Genomic DNA, 22,429 nt, shown 5'->3' with positions numbered 1-22,429 from the left:
TACTTAAGTATTGTTTTGCAGGACAAAATTTTCAAATCTGCAAGAAAGTTTTGTCACCATAAAAAAGGGGGAGATTGTTAGAGAAAACTCCTTAACTATTTTGAAGCTAACAAAACATTTCCAAAAGTTTAGACTGAAGACTTGTAGACTTAAGTGTTATAGTCTGAAGAACTCCAGACTCTACTGTCAAAGTTTGAAGACCGCTAGACTTTATTCTCAAAGTTTGACCTCACTGACAGGTTTCAGACCGAAGAATAAAGACTTATCCAGATGCGAGTTTATCTTCAAGGATTTGGTTCGTATGGATTGTGGAAGATCTTATGGCTAGATATAGTATCTTATGATAAATTATTCTTATTGGAATCAATTCGGATAATTAAATCTCTTGAAAGACGAAGTATACTTGGAAGGTTCTACTTATGGAAACTTATATCCTAATTGTATGGCCGAGCATGATTGATGGGCTCTCATCACATTCCTAAAACGACTCGAGATCTCCTTAATTGATTCTGTCCAAGGGGTAGATTAGAAGAACTCCTTTCAAAGGTGCCAACGGTCGAGAAGGCATGAAGGGGTATTTAAGGCAGACCCTCAAGTTGTTTGAAGAAGTGCGTGAAAGAAAAAAGTCCGAAGCGTCCAGTTCTTGGATATTTCAATCGTTGAGCTTTATTTGTACTCAAAAGAGAGAGCAAACACCTATGAGACTTTGGAAGAGTGTAGTAGAGTTTCTACACTGTAAAGTCAAGGATATGAGACTGTAAAATTTCTTTTGATTCATAGTGAAATCCAGCCAGTAGGCTATCAATGCGGGAGAGTGAACGTAGGCTTGACCTAAGCTGAACCACTATAAACCTTGTGTTTCTATTCTCTTTCCCTAATCTCCTTACTTTAATTTGTAGCTTTATATAACTGTTTATAGTTGATTATATCTTCAGTCGATTATCTTCTAAAGGCAATTTACTTTCGTTAAGTCTTGCGAAAATTTTTATTTACACCTATTCACCCCCCTCTAGGTGTTGATACTAGTCCTTTCATATGCACTTTAAAGATCAATTGCAACAATTGATGCCTTTCCTATGTAGTTATCTTGGTTATTTAGGGCGCGATTGGCAATGTTTCTGTTATGGAGAACAATTTTTTATTAGAAATGGTTTTTTCCGATTATGTTTTTGGGAACAATTTCTGAGCAAATGAACGTGTTTGGTAACTTTCCAAAATTTATATTCCCGAGATAAAAATACATTTAGTAGGATTCTTCGATTTTTTTTAAATTTCTTTTAATCTTTTAAATTATATTTTCTTATTTTTCTTCCTTTTTTTCTTTTTTCTTTTTCTTTTTCTCTTTGGCTAGTTGCCAGTCAGGCAAGGTTCGGCGAGCTTGTCGAAGGCCAGCTTGGCCACGATGAGCCTCAACCTTACCCTGGCTTGGGGAGGCCTAGCATCGCGTCAGCTGGGGAGGCCGAGCCTCGGCCTGGCTGCACAAGGCTTGCCCTCGCCGGTGGTTGGACGAGCTTGGTCTCACCAGATCTAGGCAAGGTCAACCTCGCCTAGCCAAGATTCGGCCGAGCCTCACCTAGCCATGGTAAGGCTTGGGCCGATGAGCCTAGCTGTGGCTCAACATCTCCGGGGGCCGGTGACGCTTCGGCGAGGTCTCTGGCCTCGTCTAGCCGGTTGCTAGTGCCGGCCATGGCCAAGGCTAGCGACCAGCCAAAAGGAAGAAGAAGAAGAAGAAAAGAAAGAGAAGAAGAAAAGAGAAGAAGAGAGGAGAGAGAAAAAAAAAATAGATTCTAGAAATTATTTCCGAGAACAAGAAGTTACTTTTTTTTTCTACTTCTTATTTCTGTTCCAAATCTATTATCGGGAACAAAAAAATATGTTTTTTATTCCTGAGAACAAAAAATTTACCAAATAGGTTTCTATTCTTTTTTCGTTCCCTAGAGCAAAAGAACAAAAATAATTGTTTCGGGGACGGAAACAAAATTTACCAAACAGGGCCTTAAAGTTCTTTTGTCAGCTTTTCTGTGAAAGAGTTAGGGATAATTGAAAAATAAATTAATATGCAAAAGAGAAGAATACGGAATTTCTATGTACTTCAATATATGTATTAAAGAATATATAAAGAGCCTATTTACATGATTAGATAGAAGAAATTGAACAAAATCAAATCCAATATATTTAATCAAAATAGATATAGAAAATTAGAGAAGATATCCTAAATATCTCTAACAGGTTGTAAAAGGAAAAATAATAATCATAAAACTTATGTTTGGATTAGCTTAGTTGGTTGGGAGTGTCAGGCTATTTCCTATTGAGTGGGAGATCATCAAGCAAACTGCATTGGGTCAATTCCACGTGCTCATATTCAAAGTTGAACCCAATGCTTCATAGGATTTAAAAGGAATTTTATGGATTATTAGAAGGTAATAATATTCAGTGATGCTCGTTATGACTCTAGGGCATTTGTGGGGGAAAGAGACTAGCTACTCTATGGGGGAAAAACAAGTTAACAACTTATCGTAAGGTTTTGTAGAAGGAAGAAGCACCCAGAGAAATTCGTTCTCTATTAACAAGCTTATGACTTGCAAAAATATATCCCCGCATATAAAAAGCCAGGAAAGTTTTATTCCTAAAAAAGCGGGGGAAAAAGCAATGGGTGTCAACAGGAACAGTGAAACCTATCATTAAAACCTGTCCCAATTTCTTTTGCCCATATTTTAAATCCAATCCAGAAACACAAATTCCTCTTCAGTTCGGCCCATCTTTAAAAAAACCCACATGGACCTCAATTCAGCCCCGCCACGGAGTCAGGTTCCCTGGGCTTTAGATTTTGAGGGAATGAGAGGAACTCGTTTTCTGGTTTTGGATGCGATGGTTCAAGCTACAGTCCCTGCACCAAAATTCAATTAAGTCGCTGTTGAAGCCATGACGATCTCCGAACCCCGACAGACCATCCTATGTCCATGCAAACGCGGCAAAATCCTAAGTTAATATATATATATATATATATATGATAAATTTACTCTAAATTAAGTTTTTGATCACTAAACATATCAAATTGGAATACCAGCGACATTTTACTCAAATTAATTTTTTGATTACTAAAAACCCCAAACTAAAATATTTGCGACAGATTTATTCTCAATTAATTTTCAATTAATTTAGATTAATATCATGAAAAACCATGAACTGATATATTTTTGACAAACGAAGGGTAAAATCTCAAACTAGTATAACAATCAACTACCATATGTCATCTAATTATTAATTTGACAGTAAAATTTAATAAAAAATAACGATGGGTAAATTTGTCACATGTGTAATTAATTTGGGATAAATTTATCATCGGTATATCAATTTAAGATTTTTTGTGGTATTAACTTAAAAGAAAACAAAGAGTTATCACTTGATGTTCGTTTGGCTGAAATTTCTCCTGTCTTGTCTTCCGAATTCCAATGTAAGGGCTCAAGGTCGGGGCGTCAGTTTGCTGCTTCGACCGAGGAGGTCATGAAGATGAACTACACCGACAATGTCACTTTGTTCGCCCTCCCCGGAAGGGAACTGCATATTAAGAAATCCACACACTCAGTGGAAGCCATTTCCGAAAGGATCGAAAATCTGAAGAGACGCAGAATTGATACCTCAGCCATTTCCGGAATGTTCATAACAAAAAAAAACTCTTTTACATATAACATTCCAAGCCATCTTCTGCAGATGATAGAGAGATGCGATTGACTGGTTAATCTTTATCGTCGCCCAGCCCACATGCATAATTGCACAGTGATTATAAAAACGTAGTTATCATTTGTAACTATAAGTCTATGACAGCCATACACGAAAGTGTCATCCTTAATTTATGGGCCATTTTCTTGCAGTACAGCTTCCAACAGCTCTTTGCTCTTTTGTGCATATTAAGAAAACTTCCGCCCTTCCATCAGATGGATATATAGTCTTGTACTTGTACAGTAGTCATCACGAAGGCAAGATTAATCCCATGTACTTGTTATCGGAAGGATTTTACTTTCTGCAAAAATGCACAAGAGACAAATCTTTGACTGACTGTATAGTACAGTTGTGATTAATGAATTAGTGTCTCATTTGGTTTATGGATGAGTGACTGTCTGTGCAGCCTCTGATAATCTCTTACTCATCTTAGATAAAGCGATTTCCCAAAATACCCAGCAACTTATAGCGAAGTTGTAGCCAATCCTTGCCGAGCGCATATGAATGCATTAAATATCGTGAAACGGTCCCTGGTCGTTATTGGCGGCGAGTGTGTAGGCGACAACCGTTGATGGGCACCATGCGATTGCTGAAGGTCATTAAGGATAGGCTTTTAGGCTTTTAGGTCGTCTTTGCCGGTCGCTGATTGTTAATTTTCTTAGCAGTGTTTTCGAGAGAGTTGTTCCAATATTTTCCAAGTGCTTCTGATATTTGAACAGAAGCGTTTTGAACTTTTTGTAATTGTCAAAAAACAAACCCTCTCCGTAGATTATATCCTCTATACTAGTCACGAGCATCAACAAACTCAACGATGGTGGCCCCGAGATGAGAAGAATTGTGGCGCAAAGAGTTCATAAGGAAGACAAAGCCATCATACCAGACGCGCTCCTTCTTGTTCTCATGGTGAGATTCTATATGAAATAAGGGATTTAAAAAAAAATAAAAAGACAACCCAAAAGTTAAGAACATGATTGCCATTCATATCAATATTCTTTTTAACCAAACCACGTGCAATGCATGTGATCCAGATACTAATAAAAAGAATTAGGTAAATTACCAAAACACTCTAAAGTTGTGGTATCTTAACGTTGAAGAAGCGAGTCCATGAGAAATCATTTTATAATCAATGGAAAAATCTATATTTAAAATCAGCAATATGGCTTTCTATATTGAAAATTAGAAATTACTTTTTGGAATAGAACTTCACTCCACTACTGCGAGGTTGTTTCGAATGCTTTGGAGCAGATGCCAGTTGACAAACTTGGGAAGTCCATGCTTGGACCTATGTATTGGGACCCTAACCAGAGATGACGATGACTCAGCCCTAGGTCTGGTCCTCGCGGCCTAAGACCAAGGACCACCGATAAGCCAAGCTCAAGACTAGAGCACCAAAACCTAGGTCCCCAGGGGCCGGGTTTGTGATCGAGAATTTTTTGAAAGTGTATTTTAGAGTAATCCAATAACAATTATTGTAAAATGACTTTCTATCTTTTCTACAAAACACAAACGTGTACAAGAAAATGATATTAATATATATATATGTTCAAAATAACATCCCGTTGAAAGAATCTCCAATAAAGTCCACTTTTCACCAAACAAGCAAAGTCTTCATATAATACTACATAATAACACATCAAAGCCGAAATAATAATAAATAAATAAAAACAATAGATGCTGCCAATTGCATTGACCAAGACTCTGTGTCGGGGGATTCTATAGTCCAGACTGAGTTACACTGTGGAGACGCTACGCTAGAGCTTGTTTATCGTGGACTAAGCAAGAGACACTACGCTACTAAGTGACAATATGCAAAACGGGACAGGCCAGGCAGACCATATTTATTCGTCGAATTAATTAAGTGTTACGTGAAAATCTTGTTTAGGTTAAGGCTTCGATTGTTTCGCAAAAAATGTCATATTACATATATATATATTGGTAAAGACCGGAAAATATTTTTCATAAAGCAAATTTCCAAGAAAATGATCATATTTTTTATCATTCAATAGAAACCTAAAAATGGAATGAAAAATATTTTCCGATGTTTGGTATTTATTTTATTTTTGGAAAAATTATCAAAAAAAAAATCAAATTTTAATTTTTTAATTAAAAAAATCTTAATTTATATATATATATTTTTAAAATTAATTTTATTATTATTTATTTTTTAAAATATAATCTTTATTAATTTTAATTTTTCCTTATTTTCTTTTTTCCTTTTCTTTTCCTTCCTCCTCCTACCTCCATCACCGCATGCCTTAATGATGGCTAGCTACCTAGTGACCGACCAAGACGCGGATTGGCGAGGTCAAGCTTTGCGCAACCAAGTCTTGAGCTTCATCAAGGTCGGTAAGCTCGCACCCGCCCGATCTAGGTGAGCCCGAGCTCCACCTAACCAAGCGAGCCCAAGCTCCGTTGAGGCCAACGAGCTCAAGCCAGATCTAGGTGAGCTCGAGCTTCATCAATTGAAGCGAGCCCAAGCACTACCGAACTTGACGAGCTTGAGCCTCGCCCTCACCAGATTTGGCCTCGAAGCCTTGCTTGTCTTGCCATAGGCTAGCAAGAAGCTCATCAGCTTGTGGTGAGGCTTGAGTTGGCTCGTGGGCCAGTCCTCGACCATCGCCATGGCTAGAGACCGACCAAGGAAGGAGAAAAAGAAAAGGGAAGAAAAAAAAAACAAGAAAATAGAAAAAAAAATTTAAAACTCAATTTTAAAAAAATAGAAAAAGAAACATAAAATAAAAGAAAATTGTGTTAAGTGAAAGAAGGTGAGGGGAAGAAGTTACTCACTTTAAAGGTGTTTTTTTTTTCTAATAGTGGAAAACTTTTTCTTTAGGTAGTTCATTTTTCGTGAAACAAATATTAGAAAATCTGGAAAACGTTTTCTTGAAAGTTATTTTTTTAAAACAAATTGAGTTTAAGAGCGCGTTTGGTTCAGCATTTTGAAAGCCCATTAGAAAAATATAAAATAGTTTAACCTAAAGAACTTTAGTTAAATGCAAAGGTCATTTGGTAGACTGCACTTTGAGAAGCAATTTTGAGAGAAATGCTGTTTGTTAGAAAATACATTTGAAAACCACTTTAGGTGAGTAATATTAATTTTTTTAATTTTTATTTTTTAAAACTGAAAAAAAAAATATGTAAAATGTTGACAATAGTACTAAAAAAATCAAATATATAATAATAAAAAAAAAAAGATCAAACCCTTTGCTGATCCAACACGGGCTACAACCGCCGATGAGCTAGATTTGACACCAATGGTTGTTGGTTGAGGTTGCCCAAGGTTGGGTGAACTCTACTGAGGGCTATTGGAGGTCACCCAATCTTGAGTGACCTCGGCAAGGGCCACGCAACCCATGCAGCACATGGTAGCACATGACCCAAGCGATCACTACCTGGGTCGCCCAAGGTTGTGCAACCTCTGGCGGCCCTCTCCAAGGTCACACAACCCTCATCGGAGGTTGCTCAACCTTGGGCAATCTCAACCAATGGTCATTGGTGCCAAATCTGGCTTACTAGGTGTTGTAGCACGCAAGACTAACGAAGGGTTGGTCTTTTTAAAAAAAAAATTATATATATTTAATTTTTTTAGCATTTATATATATGATTTTTGTAGCATTTAAAAAAATAATGAGGGAAAAATTGGAAATTTGAAAAAGGGTGAGGGTTGGGAAGAAAAAAGTTTCGGCATTTGATTAAATGTTAAAAGCTCAAAGCTAATTTCTACCGGCATTGGGCTCTTAGCCTTTTTAATGCTGACTTTTACTTGAAAGTTATTTCAAAATAATTACCAAACAGTCTAGCATTTCCCCAAGGAGCTTTAGAGGCCAAAAGCCTTTTGGGAATGTTGAAACAAATGCACCCTGCGTTGACCAATAGATTTGAGTTACCACACTTGATCTAGTAGTTTTTACACAAGCGTTACAAATGTGAGTGTGTGCATAACTCGAATCAACTTTGTGGGTAGAGTTCGTCATTCATGCTTTCTCGCAGCTCTTGCCTTTCTATGAAGCGGCATCTTTTTGCTATAGTGACAAAAAGGTAAAAATAGGAAAACGATGCAACGCCAAAAATTAGGAAACTGCCTTCGTGCTTTATTTGGGAAAGAAGGTCTACGCGAAACTGCAATTCAAATATGTAATTTCCCATTGAATTGTTCGAATAGATACTGAATGGAGCAATCATTCCATAATTATTCATATAGGTATTCATCGGAGCTTTACAAGCTCTGGATAGAACAGAAGGGAGTATAATCATCATAATTCCCCGTACTTGATTTAAATAAGAATCATCCCTTAAAAAACTTCAAAATCCCTAATTAATGAAGCCGGAACATACGACCCCTGGACTCCATTCTAGGGTAGAAAGCACGAGTCAGACGCTGCAACTAGAAGTGGCTGCTTTGATGTCAAATACCAAAAGAGCAGTCAGACTCCAGTTTGTTCATTTCACTTATTGAAGTCCGGAGAGAATCACATCTCATATTGTCGAGTAAACTTTGAGTCTCTGTGTCGTCCCATTGATCGGCCCACGGGTTCTTGTTGATCCTTGCCAGTTGCTTGGCCACTTCCCTCATTGTTGGCCTTTTGATGCCATTAAAGTTTAAGCACCTTCTAGCAAGTGAACCGACCGCCTCGATCTCCCGCAGTTCAGCTTCATTGGATGCCTCAAACTTTGTCATATGGATGAGTGTCCGGTTCTCCATAGTGGAGATGATAGATTGGATGGTGTTGATTTTTTCCTTATATTTTGCCCGTTGAGTTGGCATCTCTCCGGTTAGGAGCTCCACAAGGACAACCCCAAAACTATAAACATCGCTCTTCGTGGTTAATTCACCAGTGATGAGATACTCAGGGTCAAGGTAACCTATTGTGCCTTGTACTTTATCGGCTATATGGGTCTTTCCAAGTGACATCAAAACTGAGGCCCCGAAATCAGATACTTTTGCTGAGTACTTCTCATCTAAAAGTATATTTAGAGACTTGACATCACTATGAATGATCGGTGGGTCAGCTAGAGAATGCAAGTACACGAGGGCCAAGGCAACTTTTGAGGCAACCCTGAGGCAATTCTTCCACGAGTGTAGAATGGTCGATCTCTTGTCATGAATGTGGTGATGAAGAGTGCCATTAGTAATGAATTCATAGACCAACAATGGCACTTTTGTCTCCAAACATATGCCTAGGAGCTTGACCAAGTTCTTGTGATTCACCTGTGAAACAATGCTGATTTCGTGCATAAATTCATCGTGAGTACTCAAAGACAAGTCCTTGTTCATGTCTTTCGGCTTATTGACAAGGACATCTCTAAGCTTCTTGACTGCGACTAAAATGTCACCGTCAATTCTTCCTTTGTAGACTGAAGCAAAACCACCCTCACCGAGCTTGTTGCAAGTATCGTAGTTATTGGTGGCTTTAGCCAACTGTGCCTCAGTGAAGATTTTCACCCTTTGATGCTTCAAGATCTCTCCTCCATTTTGCCTGAAGTATCTCTCTTTGGCTCTCCTCTTGCATATGAGCAAGACTAACCCACTAACAACTACGCTTAATGTTATCGATACAATGACTACCGCAAAAAATAGAGGAATAAATGAATTAGTTTCTCCTAAAAAATTTGACTTAGGTTATATGATGAATTCTGGCCTTCTAAATTTAAGAACTAAATTTTAATGTTAACTTGACCCCCTTAAATACTTGGATCTCAGAGTTCTTCAACCTTCGACTTCTTAGATGGGAGGTTTGTCGGTATTTTTTTCTTAAACTCAATCGAGTTCGTTTATGCACTTTTGGTCATGTTGGTAAACTTGCAATTTTTAGATGAAGGTTGGACTTTTTAGCGTTCTAGCAAAAAGGATTTGGGGGTGCTTTTGAAGTAAAGAGAAAAAAGCAGTGTGGTGTGTACAGTGAATATACGACCAGAAGAAAATAAAACAGGGTGCGGCCGGGGGTGTCTCTCGGTGAACACTGAAATAAAAAACAGATGAGGGGCACTTCTATGGTACTTGGAATAGATTCTCGGATTATAACGGATCGTAGTTTACTGCCTTTGCAATCATTGGGCAAGACTGACCTTTCTTTTTCTCTCTTTTTTTTTTATCCAATGGTCATCGAGGGGTGACCAATGATCTCTTGGTTGAAAAGTAGGATCGAATACAATTTCAGAGCATCTCAACATACGCCAGATCAATAGCAAGTGGACTCGCGGTCAGCAAGAATAGAATAGTTCATTAAGCGACCATCACAAGGGAATTGAATTACCTGCAGCAGTCGGGGCAAGACCTGAAATTTGGCAACCGACTTTGCCATCACCAGGGAAAAGTGCCAAAAAGTCCTAAACCTTTTATCTTTGTGCCGATTTAGTCCTAAACCTTTTCTTGGTGCCGATTTAGTCATAAACCTTTTTACGTTGTGCTAATTCAGTCCTTTCCGGTCAAAATTGACCGGAATTTGCTGACTAGACGCCCGGCTGGCTGACGTGGCCCGATCGGCGCTGACGTTGACTATTTTTAATAATATTTTAATATTTTTCAATTTTTCAAATTTTTTTATTTTTTATTTTTTATTTTTAAATTTTTTTAAATTTTTTTTTCTTTTGTCTTCTCTTCTTCTTCCTCCAGCCGGTCGCCGGAGCTCGGCGACCGGCCACCTCGCCAGTGGCCGCGAGGGCGGCCTCGCGTCGGGCGGCGAGGCTCGCCCTCGTCGAATCCGGCGAGGCTCGAGCCTCGCCGGCCGACCTCGCCCGCCAGGTGCGAGGCCGCCCGAGGCTCCGGTGGTGAGGCTCGCCCTCGCCGATCCGGCTAGGGTCGGGCCTCGCCCATGGCCGGCGAGGGCGAGCCCCGCCAGCTCGGCGCATGGAGCATGGGGAGGAGAGCGAAGCCGACGGTGGCGAAGCTCGGCGAAGGAGACGACGCGGTGCCGCTCGGCGGCAGCGACGACGAGGAAGCGAACGAAGACCCGAGCCTGAAAATCGTCGAGAAGGCGCTCTCGGTGCGCGCCGCGAAGCTCGCCTCACGCCACCGGGCGTCGACGTGTCGGAGGAGGACGACGATAGGCCTCGGTTCCGTAAGACCTCGAGGACCGAATCCGGCCGCCTCCTCGCGCCGAGCTGGTGAGGCTCGCCCTCGCCGGCCATGGGCGAGGCTCGCCCTCGCCCGGATCCGGCGAGGGCGAGCCTTGCCACCCCAGCCTCGAGGGTGGCCTCGCGCCGGGCGGGGGAGGCTCTCCCTCGCCGAATCTGGCGAGGTTGAGCCTCGCCAGCCATGGGCGAGGCTCGACCTCGCCAGATCCGACGAGGGCGAGCCTCGCCGCCCAGCGCGAGGCCGCCCTCGCGGCCACTGGCGAGGTGGCCGGCGAGGTCGACCTCGACCTCGCCGGCCGTCGCCTCTGGCCGGTCGCCGAGGTTCGGCGACCGGCTGGAGGAAGAAGATGAGAAGACAAAGAGAAATTTTTTTTTTTTTTAAAAAATTAAAAATTAAAAATAAAAAATTGAAAAATTGAAAAATATTAAAATATTATTAAAAATAGTCCACGTTAGCGCGATCGGGCCACGTCAACCGGCCGGCGTCTAGTCAGCAAATTCCGCCAATTTTGGCCGGAAAGGACTGAATTGGCACAACGTAAAAGGTTTAGGACTAAATCGGCACCAAAAAAGGTTTAGGACTAAATCGGCACAAAGACAAAAGGTTTAGGACTTTTTGGCACTTTTCCCCATCACCAGTCATGCCGAATGGGCAATCGCATGTGTAGTTCCCAGGCGTATTCTTGCAATTTCCATGACATGGGTATCGTCGTGGATCCTTGCATTCATCAATGTCTATATGAAGCAGAATCAATGGTGAACTGTAAATTTGGCCCAATCCAATAATATAAATTTTGGCTCCATCCAATAATATAAACTTAGGCTTGCAAAGAGAACGGAACGATACCTTGACATCCCGGGGACAGTGGAGAGGCGTAGGGATTCCCTGTGTACCCAGCATCACATAAGCAACGATAACCCTGCCCGTTCCTGAAGTCAGAGCAGAAACTATTGGCACCGCAAGCATAGATCGATCGGTTCGATTGCGCTTCCTGCAGGTCAAATCCCGTTCAACTACCCAATCCAGAACAACGTTTGAGTATTTTTTAACGAGCATATCATCTGGGACAGGAAGTTCGTATTTGGAGACATTAAACGAGTCCTGGTCCACTAAGAACGCTGATCCACAAGAGCTGAAATTGTAAACTGAAGTGTAATTCGTTGCGCTGATCATGGATATATTGAGGCTTCTGAGGCTCTTGGGGATCGATGTTTGACAGCATCTGTAGCCGGAGCAATAGCTTTCGGCTGTGAAGTTAATGTCCTCGTGGCAATAGGAGAAGCATCCACTCCCAGCAGTTCCATTGGCACCCAAGATAAAAGCCAAGGTGTCGCAACCGAAGACAGTGAGCTTGTTCCGGGTGTCTGAGAATGTATATTGCCCGTCTTCACCCAATGTGATCGACGTGTCAGGGACAGAGTCGTCAAGCAGATGGCCACCCTCGTCGTAACAGTCGAAAGCTCTGTACTGGCCAATGGTCATCGTCCCGTTCTCCACGGATACGTCCAACACCGGAATGTCGTCGCCGAGGGACAGGCCCCCGGAAGTGTGGTTGCAGCTGAGGACGAGGTAGGAGTTCCGCGCGCAACTTTCGTCGAGCCCAAATGGGAAAGGCACACTCATGTTGCCGCACGTTCGGTCGCAGTTGTCCTTCACGGTAAACGTGGCCAAAGCCAAGGCCATTGGAATGGAAAGAAAACACAACACAGCTGCTCTCATCTTTATGTTTTTCCAATCTGTGCCTTCCTCTGGCTCTCGTCTTACCGGTTTTTATAATCCTTACTTTCGTTGATGCCGATGCCTCGGCGGCAGCCAAGTCGGTCGGCACATTGGAAGACCAGGTCATCGCTACTGATCCGTGGGAAAGTGATTGCCGGCTTTTCTGGCAAACCATGTTTTTGATTCGTGAACAAGTTATAAATATTACCTTATACAAACTTTTAATTTCATCTGAACCCTATACAAACTTAAATATAAATGTGAGCAATTAACGTATTCGTTTTCAATTTCACTCAAATTGCAAACATTGTAAAGCGATAATTGTTTCAGAAGTTAGGAAATTTTTCAACTCTCGACAATGTAGTAATTTTATTTAACATGAGAAGAATCAGTTTTTCAAATCTAAAAGTTTCATTATTAGTTATATAATAAATACTCTTGGGAACTCCCTAACAACATAAAATCCCTTGCCTCAATTTCTAGACAAAAACAAAAACAACCATAAGAGACATTCTAAATAGAAACTTAAATTGCTTTGCTTCCATATCAAGGGATCTCGTGAGACTAATTATTAATATGATGTTCCAATAAACTCGTTGGTCACTTAAATTCCAAATAAGTGATCTAAGCAAAACTCTCGCGTCCAATGCTACCTACAAGTAAAGAGATCCAAGGAGCGAGACATCTCAAATAATTGCCACTTCATCCTGTACTGTGACTTCTCTAACTTTCACTTTTCTCTAAATATATCCCTTTTATTTTTGGAAAAATGTCACAAGTGATCCTCAAACTTTGGCCCAATATACAATGTGATCTTTGAACTTTACTTCGACGTGAAATGGTATCCCTGAACTTTTAATTAGTTCAATTTGATCTCTAGACTTATGATATGTGTTTAATTGAGTCCCTTAACTATATGGAAATATTCAATGGTGCCCTTGATTTTGAATTAGTGGAAGAACAACACCGAACACTTTCATATTATTCAGGAACTATATTGAACATGTAACAAAAGTCTAGAAACCACATTCGAAAAATTAAAAATTTAGAGGTTACATTGAATAAATTAAAAGTTCATGGATCACACTACATATTGGATGAAAGTTCAGAGACCAATTGTATCATTTATTAATTTGTTTTGTATACTAATTTATTTACATTTTTACGAATATTTCATTTACCAATGCAATTTGAGAGAACCACCACACATGCATGCACATTGGCGTTCTTGCACGAAGTTTCAGTACCTCTTCCTCCACCATTTTGATTGTCATCTCTTTCCATATACTACAATTTTTTTTCCCTGTTTTTCAACCTTCAAGAAATTTTGAATCTTGGAGGATAGTCACATCTTACCTTTTTTGCACTTTGCGAAAAACATTATTTAAGGATAGTCCTAGCACACTTAATACGTTCTTAATTTCTATAATTTTTGTCAGTGGATCTCGGAATTTTTTGTTTTATAATCTGAGAACTCAACCATAATTAGGTAATTATATGGAGGGATACTAATACAACAACTCACCACCATGACAATTGACTTAAAGTTGAATTTCTGGAGCTAGGATTAGAACCCACAACATTGATTTTCTGAGCCTAAAGCTTGAGAACGACTTTATCATTAGTATTTAAACAAGAAGGTGAGAACACAGACTCCATATCAATATTGGGGAAGACTTGACAAGTCGACCTAGAAGCCGGACTTTACAAAGAAGTCGTCGTTTGGACATTCTGACAAGAGAAGGTGGAAATTACAAGCTAGTCTTTGTCCTGCTATGTACCATATATTCACTAAGAAAAATGACATTTTGGAGAAGAATTGACAAACCCGTCATTGCTAGTTTTTGTTTGATGTGTAGACATGAGATTTGTACCATTCCTTGGACTGCTCATGGGAAGATAAAGTTCGCTAGAAATTACTATCTATTGAGTATTATAAGGGAATTAACCCAAAGAAGATTCTTTGTCCTCTCAAATATCAGCAGAAATTTTATCAAATTTTTGTGGAAGACTAATTTGAAGACCGTGCCATGCACAAACACCCTTTTTACTGATATGATTATTCAAAACTCCGATGAAATAGTGTACCAATTTATAGCACTTTCTAAAAACATTAGAATCGACCTTTCTAATGATCTTTCTATTTTCAATACAATAGAATAATGTCAATGTTTATTGTGACTAATTTGTAAACTAGACATGATTCTATAATGTTAAATTCTTTTGAAAAATTAGTGAGACAAAGCATAAAGCACTAATATAAACATTAAGGAAATTGGTAAAATGGTCATAATAGAGTTCAAGATGTGATTGTTGACACCTAAATTTTTATTAGGTTATTAATTAGGCCTTATTTTCTTTTATTTTTCTTTTTTCAGATAATAAAAAATAAATAACAAAAACAACAAAAATAATAAAAAACAAGAAAAGCAGCCAGCCCCTTTTCTTTCTTTTTTTTTCCTTTCGCACGACCCGACCCCCTCCTCTTCTTCTTCCTCCTGTCTTCTTCTTCCTCATCCGCCTCTGTGCATCACGCGCGGCGGCCAGCGACGCGCTCAAGGGCAGCCTATGGTAGAGAGGCACGGAGGTAGGCCGCCGAAGGAGAGGACGACGCGCATGCGCCTTCAATGCGCGCCTTTAAAGCTAAGATGGGACACCGGTTTGGCCGTCAATGGCCGCTTGGCGCACGAAGAGGATTGGCGGTCGAGGCTCCGTCGACCGAACCTCCTCGCTTATAAAAGGGCACCACCTTCTTCGAAGAACATCATCGCAAGCTTGGAGATCTTCCCACCGAGAGACTTCGGGGGAGGAGTCGAAGAGCAAGCGAGAGAGAAATCGGGTCGCGAGCTCGGCCGACCTCCCACCGAGAGACTTCGGGAGGCCGCCGGCGAGCGAGTCCGAGGAGGCCGGATCGGCGGTGGAGGCTCGGATCTCGACCGGAGTGAGAGAGAAGCGAGGTCGGAGGAGGTGCAGAGGTTCTGGATTCGTGAAGAGGGGCGGAAGAAGGTCCCAACCCCCGACGCCGCTGCTATGCAAAATCCCGCCGTGCCGCTGAGCGCCTCCGCCGCTACGCTGATCCGGCATTATTGCCGTCGCCATCCCCGTTCGAGAGAAGGTAAAAAAAAAAAAAAAAAAAAAAGGTGTCGCCATTACCGTTGCCGTCGCCGTTGTTGCCTTCGTCGTCGCCGCCGTAGTCGCCGTCGTCGCCAAACACCTCGGTTCCCCCCCTCGGTGTCATGGGATTCGCAAACCCTAGGGTTTGCGATTTTCCGGATCGTCAAGTCGAATCCGGGTCTCGGAACCGGGTAGGGTTTCGCGAGATACGGGGCGGCGGGAGTCGGGTCGCGATGGGTCGGATCCGGGTAGGGTTCGCGAGGAGTCGGGTCGCGGAGCGGGCTGTCGGGTCGGGTTGTCGGGTCGGGCCGGGCACCCCAAACGCCCGGCCACAATGTCGTTCCAATAATAATTTTTAAAAAAAAAAGGGACGAAAAAATCCGAGTCGCCGGCCGGGTTGGACCCAACCCGCGGATCCGACCCGGCCGATTTTATTTTGTTATTTTAATATAAAATAATATTCTAATAAATAAAAAATAAATATTTTATTTTTAAAAAAATCAAAAAGTGTTTTATTTTCAAAAAAATTAAAAAATGTTTTAATTTCCAGAAAATCGAAAAATATTTTTAAAATGTCGAAAAATGTTTTATTTTCTAAAAAATCGAGAAAAATTATTTTCCAAAAAAAAATCAAAAAATCAAAAAATGCCAAAAATCCAAAAAAGGCCAAAAGTTCATGAAAAAGCCAAAAAAATTCAGAAAAGCCAAAAAGACTTGTATTTTTCCAAAAAAAACAAAAAAAAATCCAAAAAAATCCATTTTATGTCCAAAAAATTAGAAAAAGACTCAAAAAATGTTTTTCCTCCAAAAAAAAAAAATATGGAAAATCCCTCGAACATCCAAAAGCCTCGGGGTTTAAACAAAGATTAGATACCAAAAGGGCATTAGTGATTAACTAGTGTAATCAAGTCACCGATCCTAATTTCCTTGGTTGCGCAAGAGCGAGTATTTCTCCCGATACTTCGCTTGGGTTTCTAATTGACCCACCCCAAATCGATTAGTGGCGACTCCATTTTAAAAATTGATTTACAGGTTAAAACATGAACCATTAAGTCGTGAATTGGTGGACTTGGGAAAGTCCGAGCTTAATAAATTCAGCCGAGCCATTAGCCTCCTTAGGCGCCCAGTACCGATGCGGGCGCCGAGGAAAAAGAGATCGCGACAGCTTGGCAACTCCACCTGGGACATTTGAGGACTTAGGCCATTTTATCTTGTTTAAACCCTTTACTGACTTGTTTTTTTCTTTTGTGCAGGGTAGTAGCTTAAAGTTTTTTTATTTTGTTAAAATAAAATGTTTTGTGATTATAAACTGCTGTGCATCCTTAAATGTTTTAGCACTACACATGGCACACACAACCCGGCCGCCGGACCTAGGCCGCCATAGGATTTCTAGGATGGTGTTAAGAAAGATACGACCTCGAACGCGAGACTACGATGTAGAGGTTGCCTTTCTTTTCCCGAATTTCTTAGCCGAGGTTAAGGGGGTATCTTTTAACACGAGACTGCGACGGGCGGATACCCTTTTAATTTCAACAAACCTTCTCAGTTAGAAATCGAGCCGCACATATCATGTGCATGTCTATGTGATTGCCATCAATTTTCTCGTGGGAAGTAAGTTTTTATTTCATGTACTTTGCAATTTACTTACCTTCCTGTATATATTGAGCAGTCCATGATTAGTGTAGGATTTAATATCACGGTCATCTAAATTTAGAAATAATTGTCATAAAGTTTTTTTTTTTTTTAAGTTAAAAAAATTTGCAAAAATTACTTTCAGTTGATGTTTTTATTCTCAAGCATGTTACAAAATTCTTTTCCGCAAGAATTTTCATTTGCCTCAAAAAAAAAAGGATAGAAATCATTTTCAAAATTTGTTGCAACCCATGCTTTCTTCGCCTTTCAAATTGAATATCTTTTTAGCTCATGTTAACATGTCACGTGCCCTTTTTCAATCCATGCTTAGGAAATCGTCTACCTTTTCATGAATAAACGAAATGAGTAGGGTTAGGTCGTCATCATGGACTGACTCCCTATTTACGCCTTGTATTCACACACACTTGTTTATTCATGACTAGGTAATCACGGAACGTCAACGTTCGCCGATCCAGACTCGTTCAAAAGCAAGAGCAAGAACTGCCGAAGAAAATGTACCAAGCCGTATTGCGGTCATGGAAAATGAAATGAAGCAAGTCTTCAATGTGCTTCAACAACTTTCAAAGCGGATAGACTCCATCCAAGGCAAACTCACTCCCGCCCGGCCTCAATCGAGGTATTGTTGCCACAATCATCTACTAGGGGTGATCAAGGTGGAGAAACCGACGATAACATGCCCGAATTGGAGGATGATCCGCACCCAACCATGATCGAGAAAGCTAGGCTAGACAGTTTGTCTAAAACTGAGAATGACAAACGCCTCGAAACGCTTGAGGAGAAGCTGAAACAACTGCAAGGCCTCCAAGATCCTACTTTGACGGACCTCTCCATTTATTCCAATGTCAAAATGCCGGAAAAATTCAAAATGCCTGAGTTTGAAAAGTACGATGGCACGACTTGCCCTAGGGCTCATTTGCAAATGTACTTGGTTCGAATGACTCAATACGTTAATAATGCACCATTAATGATCCAGTTGTTCCAATCAAGTCTAATAGGCCCTGCCCTGAGGTGGTACATTACAAAGAGCATGAATCTCCTCGAAACATGGAGCGAGGTGAGTGAGGCATTCCTCAAGCAATATAAGTTCATAATGGACATTACCCCTTCTTGTGAGGACCTTGAGCGAACTGAAAGAAAAAAGCATGAATCGTTCAAAGAATATACTATCCGATGGAGGAATCGGCCGCCCAAATCGGGCCCTGAACCAACCGATTTTGAGCTAAGAAAGATGTTTATCAAAACCCTCCCTTACGAGTACCGCAATCGAATGGTAACCACGATCGCCAAATCATTTAATCAACTCATTCCAGTTGGGGAGCAAATCGAGATAGGGTTGAGGGATGGTTAGTTCACTGAACATGCACCCACGGGCGGGTTCAACATGAAGAAAGATAAAGAACCCTTGGTAGATGTCAATGCGACCTACAATTATTCTCCAACAATTCAGACAAGTGCAAGACAGCAACAGACCACCAGCCGTCAGCCATCCCAGCGTTACAGTAACAAGAGACAATTTACTCCTCTTCCTGGATCTCCGTCACAAGTACTGGCAATCCTCCGGAAGAAGAACCTCCTTTCGATTGAGCCAAAGCGACCCAACGCTAAAAGTTTTTCCAACTATGACCCGTCAAAGATATGCGACTATCACATGGAAGAAGTGGGGCATTCGGCTGATGAGTGCTTTGCCCTCAAGAGTCGAATCCAAAACCTGTTAGACACTAAAGTTTTCTCATTCCAGAACAGTTTGCTCCCTGATCACACCGATAAAGTAATTGCGGTATTCAGTTCTGAAGACAGTCAGAGCAGAAATGTCGAAGCACATACTGCTGACATTCATCAAGGGCTGGTGAAGGCCGGGTATTATTCAGACAATGAAGTGCCACCCTTAGCAACAGAGAAAGAAGGGCCAGATGACATGATCACCATGTTTGGAGACCTTTTCATGGACACCATCAATGATGGACCATAAGGGGAAATGGGTGCAGGCCCACTCGAGTAGAACCCTTTTTAATTTCCTTTCGTATTCCCCTACGTGAGAACTTGTACCTCTTTCTTAAGTCGGCTTGTTTTTATTTTCAACATCGGTTAAAGCTTGAGGAACTAACTTTTAAAACACTTTTCCAAAATGTAAATCCACCTATTAAATAAAGTTGAAAATATTTTGAGAGCATGAGGCGGTATCCCAAACCAGCCCGGTGATGCTATCCAACCATGAAAAAATTATCATCCAAGAAGAATACTGAGGGCTTCCTCATGCTTTCTTCCCCCAAAGATATATACTTTTGAAAACAAAAAAAAATGTTTTATTGCCAAAAGCTTTTGTTAAAACAAAATTATTAAATCATGTTTGTCTTTCTAACTCACTTACTTCATGTCTCAGAAGATCATTCCCATCCCCTTTGACTTAGTGTGACAGGGGGGCATTTGAAGCAAGTACATTATGTGAACTTGCCAAATTCAAAGACACCCTACTAAGAAAACAGGGGCAAATAGAAAGAATCATCCTACACCAAAAGAGGGTAAGTCTTATTCTCTGAATATAAGTTAGAAATGATGTTCTCTCTCTTCTGTTTATAGGAAACGAAAAATAGGACGTAATAGGTACATGCATACGGTTGAAATCAAGCCGTTCCCAAGGGCTTTGTACACTCCACCTTACTCCTGCCCAACTCCTTCACAAACCAGAGCAATATCCTTTCCCCACAATGTGCCTGAGCAACCAGATGTTGTGGTTTCATCAACGGGACTTCCAGCTTCGACAAGCCCAAAAGCACAAGGAAAGGATCTTTTCTCTTTCTTTGAATTGGCTACTGTCAACAGAGAAGAAATCCAGACAGTTGAAGCGGTCTCTAGCCCCTATTCAAAATGAGGACCTGGAAACCTAACTTCCTATTCAGACGCATGCTCTCGCAAGAAGTAATTGCCATCAGAGAATTGGAGGTTTTGATTGTCCATCTCAAATTCCATAGAAGCTTGAAGTACATGACTTTGCTCAATGCTGTTAATGGTCATATAGTCAAAGACATAAGAAAATTCCACAGAAGGAAGGCGTTGAAGATAAATCGACAACCATCAATCATGCATATGTGGCCATGAGTGAGGAAGGCCAATCGAAAGAAATGTCAAACTATGCCAAGATGAAAAGGCTGTCATCGACATTCAAACATCATCAAGAGTCAGCAAATACAAACTTTGGAGAAGAGTAATTTGGTATCGTTTCCAATACTCCCCCCTCTTTGAATTCACTTTTGACATATTCCCCCTATTGGCAGGAAGCACCGGGATTCAAGAGCCAAATTTGATGGTTAGGCAAATCAATATTGGCCAAGCTAGTACATGGAAATGACCTACATCAAATTTACCTGGCTTCGTGTAAAAAGACATGTCATCCAGGAGCCAATTCAGAGAATAATTAACCTAACGAAACAAAGGACATAGGACTTCGTGTCCCCCCTTCTCACTTCAGGTTCACCCAATCATCTCGCAAAACCGGTGAAGGGTAAAGTTGTATCGATTCCAGTTATTCGACTCTTGAAAGAGTTCATGACTAACACATTCCCTCTTGTTTGTTGCAGGATCACCTGACTGTCAAAAGCAAGGATAACAAATCAACGAGAAACATGTCTTGCTGTAGGATCACTTGACAAGGATAATAATCAATGAGAGGCATGAGAAACTCTCTTAAACGAAATGGCGTCTTGAGTAATCGCCAAAGCAAATGACAGAAAATCTTCAGGCCTCAACTCACATTTGATTTTGGCCAAACTAATTGATCTACTTGTACATCTTCTCTTCTACAGGGGCAAAAGCAAAGATGCCCGATCAAATTCCTAATCCTTGGCTGATCTTCATATGTCATATCCCTAATCAATAGGGACGACCACTGACACCCATTTGTGAACACCCCTTTGTGAATAGCCCTTTTGATATCCAAGATTTAACATATTTGGAAACACCATTCTGCTAATCCTTAAAGCTGTCAACAAGGTCTTTTTGAGCAAAAACCATTCATTTGTTTTGAGAGTACAAACTCTCCCATGTTTAAAATGATGCATGCCTTTTCCAAATGGATTTTTGTATGATGATTTTGTCTGTCTAAATCGCCGATTCCATTGAGAATTATTAGAATAGACAGCTAAATGAAGAATACAAGATTAATCGAGCATGCTGAATGAGGCGCGTCGAGAATGATGATAGGCAAACCATATCCTACACACAATCCCCCCCCATCTATACACTTGTGAGATGAGTGCGAGAAGATTCCATGGCTGCGGGGTAAAGAGTTCTCTCGCGAATGGTACGATAACCAAAATAGTGAGAGGCATTCCATCGCTCAGCCCATTGAGCCCCATACATTGGTGAAGCTTCTCTCATACCCCCATCAAGAACAACCCCTACACTTGGGCAAATTAGAAGCGAAGCATCACAAGGTGAGAAGAGAGATAGAAATTTTTTGCTCGCACTTGCATCAATCTTCGGGTGTCCTTATTGCATATGAACTCTCACGTTAATTTAAGTGCCATAAAATGACGAAGAGCAATTCTTTCTCTACACACTTGTATTCATTGTACAACCCAAGCGAGTCTGTAATTTTACCCTCACATTGAGACAAAGCAGAAGTTATTGCCATAGCCTAAAGCGTCGGCTGAAGAAGAAGATTCAAGAGTCTAAATAGTGGTGCTTCGATTGAACTTGCCTAGATCAGTTCCTCAAGCAACAAAACAAAAAACTATGGGCATAAAAAAGCAGTGTACCTGGTAAAAGCAAGGTCAAATGCCCATAAATGAAAAGTTGGGATAAAAAATAAGGGCATGAAAAAGCAGTGTGCCTGGTAAAAGCAAGGCCAATGCCCCCGGCAAAAAAAATACAGTCAATTGTATTCCCAAGAGAAGTTGCTGTTGTGATCCATAGAGCCTCTATCTAACAGTGAGAAGAAAGACCGGTGACAAACGCCAAGACAGTCACGAACTCTCACCCTCTTTCATGTGAGCCAAGTCTACGTTACATTCCCATTGTAAAAGTCTCTTCAGACTAGGGGCACTTCAATTAACGTAGGATTTCATATGTTCATAAGCATCGCTCGAAGAAGTACGAGCAAGATTACTCTATCTCTTTTCGCAGGGTTCTTGACTTGTAAACCCGGAGATG

The 22,429-nt window shown here is 40.8% G+C and overlaps 1 protein-coding gene across 1 annotated transcript; it reads right to left on the bottom strand.

Moving 5' to 3' along the window:
- Positions 1-8,125: 8,125 nt before the first annotated feature.
- Positions 8,126-12,478, bottom strand: LOC104451742 (wall-associated receptor kinase 2). Its single transcript, XM_039314446.1, has 5 exons — positions 11,885-12,478; positions 11,642-11,786; positions 11,431-11,529; positions 9,975-10,025; positions 8,126-9,282 (listed from the first exon to the last, which is right to left on the bottom strand). Exons 1-5 carry the CDS (start codon positions 12,476-12,478, stop codon positions 8,126-8,128), a joined length of 2,046 nt encoding a protein of 681 aa, XP_039170380.1.
- Between the last annotated feature and the right edge of the window lie 9,951 nt (positions 12,479-22,429).

The sequence above is a fragment of the Eucalyptus grandis genome, chromosome 6, assembly GCF_016545825.1.
Source record: "Eucalyptus grandis isolate ANBG69807.140 chromosome 6, ASM1654582v1, whole genome shotgun sequence".
NCBI lineage: Eukaryota > Viridiplantae > Streptophyta > Magnoliopsida > Myrtales > Myrtaceae > Eucalyptus > Eucalyptus grandis.
Note: the sequence above shows the minus strand (reverse complement) of the source record. Positions and strands in the feature narration are given on the sequence as shown.

Coding starts and splice junctions, on each gene's coding strand:
- LOC104451742 (XM_039314446.1), bottom strand. CDS start 12,478: ATGGCCTTGGCTTTGGCCACGTTTACCGTGAAGGACAACTGCGACCGA. Junction 10,026..11,430: donor TTGCCCATTCGGCATGACTG/GTGATGGGGAAA, acceptor CACTTTTCCCTG/GTGATGGCAAAGTCGGTTGC. Junction 9,283..9,974: donor TCTTGCCCCGACTGCTGCAG/GTAATTCAATTC, acceptor TTTTTGCGGTAG/TCATTGTATCGATAACATTA.